This window comes from Protobothrops mucrosquamatus, unplaced genomic scaffold (assembly GCF_001527695.2).
Source record: "Protobothrops mucrosquamatus isolate PMUCROS unplaced genomic scaffold, P.Mucros_1.0 scaffold4837, whole genome shotgun sequence".
NCBI classification, from domain to species: Eukaryota; Metazoa; Chordata; class Lepidosauria; order Squamata; family Viperidae; genus Protobothrops; species Protobothrops mucrosquamatus.
Genome location: NW_015390725.1, coordinates 81035 through 89666, shown reverse-complemented (window position 1 = coordinate 89666; position 8632 = coordinate 81035). Strand labels below are relative to the sequence as shown.

Here is an 8632-nt window from a genome sequence, read left to right as displayed (position 1 = left end):
AAAATGGGGCAAAATTCACTTAACCACTGTCTTGCTCAGCAACGTAAATTTTGGGCTTAATTGTGGTTATACGTTGAGGACTATCTATATCAGTGAGGGCGAACCTTTTAGAGATCGAGTGCCCCAAAACCAGCCCTCCCGCCCACCCCCGCTCTGCCTGCTCCGCCCCAGTCTACCCCCACCCCAGCCACAGGACGTCTCACTGCCTCCATGGCCCGCCGCAGATCGCCCAGGTGGCCCAGCAGCGCCATGCCAGCCACGCCCTCCGCCTGCACCCTGTAGCATCAACTGCATGATGGGGCACGAGGGCAGAGTCTTGTCCCCGCTGCCTGGCTGCGCTACTCCGCACGGGCCGCGCTCGGGGATGACTCTCCTCGGGGGAGGCTGCTGGTTAGGAGGGGACCGCAGCTGGAGGCGGAGCTGGGGCGACGGGGCGCGTGCTCACAGAGAGGGCTCTGAGTGCCGCCTCTGGCACGTGTGCCATAGGTTCGCCACCACTGACCTATATCCTATTAACCTCAAATCATGCAAACATTGGCCTATATACTGATAGAAGAGTCAACTGCAACCTGATTTGATCTGGTGTCTGCATGTAATAAATAGCCCTTAATGCCTGTTAAATGTTTATACCAAATTAATACTAATATTATAACAGGACCACTGCGTAGGGCTGCTTGGCTCTGTCATGTTTCCATGGTGTTTTGGTTGCCTTCTGGCGTTATGAACTGGACTTTAGGCACAATGAAGGAAGAGTTATTCCTCCGGATTGAGTTATTCCTCCGGATTGAGTTATTCCTTCTCATGGAGTTACGTTTCCTCAAAGAGTTTTGGTGGGACAGCTCACTTTTCTGGAGGGTCTGGATGAGAATGGAGGGCTTCTCATCCAGTTCCTTGGCACTGCAGCGGGGCGCCGCGACTTTGCTGGTGTTGCCAAATTTGGAGTAGTCGACAGCGTAAGTCCCTTCCTCTTCAGTGACGATGGGCACAAAGCGATGACCCCAGAGGATCTCTTCTGATATGTAGGATGTTCTGGCTTGGGTGGTGATTCCAGTGGTTTCCACCACACCTTCAAGTATGACAATGATTTCTAGGTCTTGGTTGGCCAGGTCATTGGAGGAAATGTCATAAAGAGGACTCCGCTTATCAATGACGTGGCAAACGATCAACGGAGCCACCAGGAAAATATTGTTGTTTTCAAGAGGATTGTCTACCGGAACATCAAGCTGGTGGATTGGGATGACTTCTCCTTCTGGAGTGGTGGTCTTCTTGACAACCTGGATTCGTACCGAGGCACTAATGATCATGCTTTTCCTCAGGTCCCCTACGCGGAACATGAAACACAGGTGGCCATTACGGACAGCGATGACGGCGTTCCGACTGAAAATCAAAGTTTCTGCTCTCCGGTGGGCTTGGGCGGTTTTCATAAAGATGCAGCCTAGCATGACTGCATTGATGATCAAGCCCACAATGTTTTGAAGGATCAAAACACTGATGGCGATAGGACATTCTTCGGTCATCATCCTTCCACCGAAACCAATGGTCACCTGGACCTCAATGGAGAAGAGGAAAGCAGAGATGAAGGACCTGTCAGGAAGGCAGGAGAGTGGAATACAAGTTATAAAATTCAGAAAGTCGATAAATCAGTTCTTTTCCCTTTTGAAAGCATGCATATAAGGCTGGTCAAATCAACTGAAAACACTTGTATTGTATACATGGGTTCACACAACACATCAGATCAAGCCACGATTGGGCTGGTAGTTTATGGGTCATGGCCTTAGCATATTATGTGAATAAACTACAGGTAGACCTTGACCTCCAACCATTAGTTGGAAGTTACAACGGCACTGAAAAAAGTGATTTATGATCGTTTTTCAAACTTACAACCATTGCAACATCTCCGTGGTCACACAATCAAAATTCAGACGCTTGGCAACTGGTTCATATTTATGATGGTTACAGTGTCCCAGGATTGTGTCATCCCTTTTTGTGACCTTCTGACAAGCAAAGTCAATGGAAAAGCCAGATTCATTTAACAACCATGTTACTAACTTAATATCTGCAGTGATTCACTTAAGTGTGGCAACCTTGAGCTGGTCAGGATCGAACTCCTGATTGTGGGCAGAGTTTGCCTGTGATGCTGCATTCTAACCACTGCGCCGCCAAATTGGGGCAAAATTCACTTAGGAACTGTCTTGCTTAGCAACAGAAATTTGGGGACTCAGTTGTGATCGTACATCTGAGGACGACCTGCATTTATGAAGCCCTGGATTTGTTGGCATGTCTGCAATCATGGCATCCAACATCTCATCTTCAAGACGTGGCTCCTTACCTGACACAGGTGATACAAGGTTTCCATTTGCTGATTTCTTCATTGGTGCAAGGCTTGTCCATGTCTCCATGGGCGAAAGCCACCAGCCACCACATCATGGCGAAGAACAACCAGCTGCAGAGGAAGGACATGGTGAAGATCACCAAAGTGTGACGCCATTTTAGGTCCACCAAGGTGGTGAAGATGTCTTGCAGGAAGCGTCCCTGCTCACGGATGTTCTTGTGAGCCAGGTTGCACGCGCCGTTTTTGGCAATGAAGCGGGCTTTGCGCTGGCGGTCTCGAATGCGGGGCTTGCCCAAATTCTCAGCTGCAATGCGGGCAAGAACATACTCTTCTGGAATGATGCTTTTTCTGGCCAACATCTTCCTGCCACCATAGCCCAGCAAATGGCATACAAAAGACTCCTTTTACTCTTCTCAAATCCTGCAACGAGGAAAAAAAAAAAAGATACATCGTCATCTTTTTCTTCCCTTCTTCTGCTGCAAACAATATTACAAAGCCAAGAAATAGATTTCAAAGAGATCATAGTTTTGAGCAGGGGTCTTCAAACGTGGCCCTATTATGACTTGTGGACTTCAACTCCCAGAATTCCTCAGCCAGGTACACTTGGCTGAGGAATTCTGGGAGTTGAAGTCCACAAGTCATAAAAGGGCCAAGTCTGAAGACCCCTGGTTTAAGGAATTCCTGCTTGAGAATATATATAACATCTATGTCAGTATTTCTCAACCTTAGCAACTTTAAGATGTGTTGACTTCAACTTCCAGAATTTCTTAGCCAGTTATGCTGGCTAAGGAATTCTGGGAGTTGAAGTCCAAACATCTTAAAAGTAGCCAAGGTTGAAAAACACGGATCTATGCAAATATTTCCAGTTCTGGGCCGTGATTTTGCTGTACTATTTTCTTAAATATTGAGGACTTCCCTTAGTTTTTAATGAATCATCTTTCTTGGCAGAAATTTTTATTCTATGCTGTAAATTTTATTCATGGTTGAGTTAACTGGCTTTCATTTAAAGTGGATTTTAACGACATCATAAAATATATATACTATTAAAACTCTTGTTCTTGAAACCTTTAACTGGGCGAAAAGGTGCATTATAGGTCACAGTTTTTGAACCAAGGTAACTGAAATGGGAATAACTTACTGAAGGCATCCAAAATTTTAGTTCACGACTCGTGTGGAATTGAAATTTGGCAAATGTTATAAAACAGTTTATAACATAAACATGACATAAACACACAGGAGGATCTGGACAGACTTGAACACTGGGCGCTATCTAACAAAATGAAATTCAATGGTGAAAAAAGTAAGGTTCTACATTTAGGCAAGAAAAACCAAATGTATAGGTATAGTATAGGGGGTACCTTGCTCAATAGTAGTAACTGTGAGAGGGATCTCAAAGTCCTAGTGGAAAATCACTTACATATGAGCCAGCAGTGTGCTGCAGCTGCCAAAAAAGCCAACACAGTGCTGGGCTGCATTAACAGAGGGATAGAATCAAGATCACGTGAAGTGTTAATACCACTTTACAATGCCTTGGTAAGGCCACACTTGGAATACTGCATCCAGTTTTGGTCACCAGGATGTAAAAAAGATGCTGAGACTCTAGAAAGAGTACAGAGAAGAGCAACAAAGATGATTAGGGGACTGGAGGCTAAAGCATATAAGGAACAGCTGCTGGAATTGGTTATGTCTAGTTTAACGAAGAGAAGGACGAGGGGGGACATGATAGCAGTCTTCCAGTATCTCAGGGGCTGCCACAAAGAAGAGGGAGTCAAGCTATTCTCCAAAGCGCCTGAAGGCAGGACAAGAAGCAACAGATGGAAACTAACCAAGGAGAGAAGCAACCTAGCACTAAGGAGAAACTTCCTGACAGTTAGAACAATTAACCAGTGGAACAACCTGCCTCCAGAAGCGGTGAATGCTCCAACACTGGAAGTTTTTAAGAAGAGACTGGACAGCCATTTGTCCGAAATGGTATAGGGTTTCCTGCCTGAGCAGGGGGTTGGACTAGATGACCTCCAAGGTCCTTTCCAACTTTATTATTATTAATATACTAGACAAACAAACCTTCCTTTGTCTAGAAAGTTCAAATGGTGTCAGAAGAAGCTGAAAACAATGCTATTCCTCTGGCTACATTATACACGGAGGACCCATGAATCTTGTGGTTTTTTTTTCCAAAAACAAAATCGTGTTTTTTTTAAAGACCAGAATCTTCTTGGGGTCATTTCTTCCTCCTCCTTTTTCTTGAATAAGTCTGGAGGAACTGCAGAGTTGGGAAAGACCTTATAGTGCTTTTGAAGGCTTCTCCACAATCCCTAGTGGGGGGAAAGCAAGCGACAGCACAGAGAAAGAAATGGGTGGGGGAGAGAGGAAGAGGGAGGGTAGGAGGAGTCACAGTAGGAGATGGGCGGGGCCATCAATATGTAAAAAGGGGATGGGCTTTGGCCATGTAGTTGTGGTTGCCGTTTTGACTGTTTTGACTAGTCCTCCCATGAACCCAGCCGAGAGGGGAAGAGGCAGCAGAGGAGATATGACGCTATTGCATCTATCCCTCATCCACAGTCCCTTTAATTGAATTAATGTTTCTTGAGTAGCTCCAAAATCCATCTCTCCCTCCTTCCTTTTAAACAGTTTAAACATACTCAGTTTAAACCTGTTTAAACAGTTCAGACTTAAACAGTTCAGACTTAATTCCTCCCCTCGTGGTGCCGCTATAGGGCACTGCATGCCAAGGGAACTAGACCCAGGGACAGTTTTTTCCCTCATGCCATCATTCTGCTGAGCACCTAATTCTCACATTACTGTCTTATGTCTAAGTATATTTAGCCATGTTGTGTTCCATATTCTATTCTATTCTATTCTATTCTATTCTATTCTATTCTATTCTTAAATTCCATATTCTATTCTTAAATTCCATATTCTATTCTATTTTCTACTATTAAATTTCATATTTCTATTCTATTCTATTCTTAAATTCCATATTCTATTCTTAAATTCCATATTCTATTCTATTCTATTCTTAAATTTCATATTTCTATTCTATTCTATTCTATTCTATTCTATTCTATTCTTAAATTCCATATTCTATTCTTAAATTCCATATTCTATTCTATTTTCTATTATTAAATTTCATATTTCTATTCTATTCTATTCTATTCTTAAATTCCATATTCTATTCTTAAATTCCATATTCTATTCTATTTTCTATTATTAAATTTCATATTTCTATTCTATTCTATTCTTAAATTCCATATTCTATTCTATTCTATTCTATTCTATTCTATTCTATTCTATTCTATTCTATTCTATTCTATTCTTAAATTCCATATTCTGTTCTGTTCTGTTCTGTTTTCTATTAAATTTCATCATTCCATTCCATTCTATTCTACTCCATTCCATTCCGTTCGGTTCGGTTCGGTTCCGTTCCATTCCATTCCATTCTACTCCATTCCATTCCGTTCCATTCCATTCCAAAAACATTTGGAAACAAGCCCATGAAAGACAAGAAGTCTTGCTTGGCCTGAAAACTTGCCTGCAGCCTTTGAAATGTTCTCTTTCCAAATAAAAACCTCCACTGCTGATGTCTCACAACAAATAAGTATTATTTATACAAAGCATCCATGCCCCGACCGTTGAAACTTGAAATAAATGCAAGTATTAATAAAACATTTGACGTCTATTGCACGAGGGAACTTTTATATATATATAAAAAATCACTCCACGTTGGCAAAACTACAAACACTTCTTGGAGTGAAACAGGATTTAATCGGAGATGGGGCTTAGCCTTAGAACTTGGGAATGGTGAGAGATGGTTTGCTTCTGTGATAGTCCTGAAAGAGAACAAGAGAGTTTTTTCCCCAGCACGTCCCACGTGCCTCTCTTTAATTCCATAATTTATTACAGCAGCTCAGACCCAGATCTGAGATTAAGGAGAGATCCTTTCAGGACAAATATATATATACACAGCAGGGCTCAAAATTATTTTCACTGTACTGTATGTATATAATATATATATACGGTATATACATTTTTTAAAATTTGGATTGCTAACAAAGAATTAAGGGAGAACTGGAATAGCCATTTTGAACTTTTTAGTTCTTTTCAACCAGACATACCCTTCTGAGATTCGAACCTGGGCTGTCTGCATGTTAGGCAGATGTATTAGCCTCTAGGCCACAGGCTAATAATAATAATAATAATAATAGTAATAATAAATAATAGTAGTAATGTTGGAAGGGACCTTGGAGGTCATCTAGTCCAACCCCCTGCTCAGGCAGGAGACCCTATACCATTTCAGACAAATGGTTGTCCAGTCTCTTCTTAAAAACTTCCAGTGTTGGAGCATTCACCGCTTCTGGAGGCAGGTTGTTCCACTGGTTAATTGTTCTCACTGTCAGGAAGTTTCTCCTTAGTTCTAGGTTGCTTCTCTCCTTGATTAGTTTCCATCCGTTGCTTCTTGTCCTGCCTTCAAGTGCTTTGGAGAATAGCTTGACTCCCTCTTCTTTGGGGCAGCCCCTGAGATATTGGAAGACTGCTATCATGTCTCCACTCGTCCTTCTCTTCATTAAACTAGACATACCCAATTCCAGCAACCATTCCATATATATATAATACATACAGTGAAAAGAATTTTGAGCCCTGCTGTGTCACTGTTTAGCAACTGAGTGAGGCTTGCAAAAACATGACATTGGGGGGGGGGGGGGAAACTTAAAGAACATAGAATAATAGGTTTGGAAGGGACCTTGGAGGTCTTCTAGTCCAACCCCTTTGGTAAAAGGAAGAACTCTCTCTGGAAAAGCAACTACGGCATGCAAAGCTCTACTAATTTTCTGATGCTGGGGAGAGAGGGCCCTTTTCTATTAACAAAATAACAGAATAACAGAGTTGGAAGGGACCTTGGAGGTCTTCTAGTCCAACCCCCTGCTCAGGCAGGAAACTCTATACTATTTCAGATAAATGGTTGTCCAATCTCTTCTTTAAAACCTCCTGGGATGGAGGACCCACAACTTCTGAAGGCAAGTCGTTCCACAGATGAATTGTTCTCACAATTGTGCCCGGAAATTTCTCCTCAGAAATGGCTTCTCTCCTCGATTAGTTTCCATCCAGTTGCTTCTTGACCTGCCTTCAGGTGCTTTGGAGAAGAGGTTGACCGCACACAGCCCTCTTCTATGTGACAGCCCCTCAAGTACTGGAAGACTGTGGTCATGTCACCTGTAATCCTTCTCTGCCTTAGACTAGACCAGGGGCAGGCAACCTTGGCTCTTTTATGACCCGTGGACTTCAACTCCCAGAATTCCTGAGCCAGCTATGCTGGCTCAGGAATTCTGGGAGTTGAAGTCCACGAGTCATAAAAGAGCCAAGGTTGCCTACCCCTGGACTAGACCCACCTAGTTCCTGCAACTGTACATTGCACCGTTTAGCCTCCATCTTTGTTCCTCTTCTCTGCCCTCAAGTCCAAAGAAGGAAACGGGACACTTACCAAGAAGCGCTGCCGGAGCCTGCAGTCAGCTGGGCCAACTCTTGCGCGCTGCCATGGGCGCAAGGGAGATCCTGAGATGCGCAAGGGAAGGAAGGAGGCAGGATCGCAAGGGGAGGGAGGGCGAGACAGCTGTTGGAGAACTGGGGCTTTCGGCGACCTCCCGTTCCCCAACCGGACTTGTTATTCCCGGGAGATGAAGAGCGATCCTTGGTCGAGAAGGGTGGAGACGCGCAAGACACAGGAATGGGTCCTGTCCAGCTTTGGGACGCCTAGCTGGGCGCAGAACGAGGCGGCGGCGGCGCGAAGGGTCCTACAGTTGCTGCCTTCTCCTCTTGCGAAGGGAACTTTTCTGCATTGTGTGTGTGTGTGTGTGTGTGTGTGTGTGTGTGTGTGTGTGTGAGAGAGAGAGAGAGAGAGAGAGAGAGAGAGAGAGAGAGAGAGAGAGAGATTGGGGATGGTCAGAGGGAGGGAGGCTGGCCGGAGTCCAAAAATCCATCTGACGCCACGAAAAGGCGAGGAGGAATTGGGGAGGGGGAGAGCCCCAGACGGAGAAAAGAGATCCAGAAAGCACTGGAGGAGAGAGTTCATCCCCTAAGAAACTCTTAATAAATTAGCTACTTTCCTTTGAAGCCAGTTGGAAGAATGAGTGGCCAGGCGCTGTAACAAACCGAGAAGCTCCATTCTGAATGGATTGGGGTTTGTTTGTTTTTTTAATTTCTCTTGGGGAGGGTCTGTCCCAGCCCATGTTTTGCCCAAAGCTGTGGTGATTATTATTATTATTATTATTATTATTATTATTATTATTGTTGTTGTTGTTGTTGTTG

General features: G+C 43.8%; 1 protein-coding gene across 1 annotated transcript; it reads right to left on the bottom strand.

The window, feature by feature from the left end:
• Positions 1–683: 683 nt before the first annotated feature.
• Positions 684–2691, bottom strand: KCNJ8 (potassium voltage-gated channel subfamily J member 8). The gene is made up of 2 exons (XM_015828736.1): positions 2330–2691; positions 684–1584 (listed from the first exon to the last, which is right to left on the bottom strand). Exons 1-2 carry the CDS (start codon positions 2689–2691, stop codon positions 684–686), a joined length of 1263 nt encoding a protein of 420 aa, XP_015684222.1.
• Between the last annotated feature and the right edge of the window lie 5941 nt (positions 2692–8632).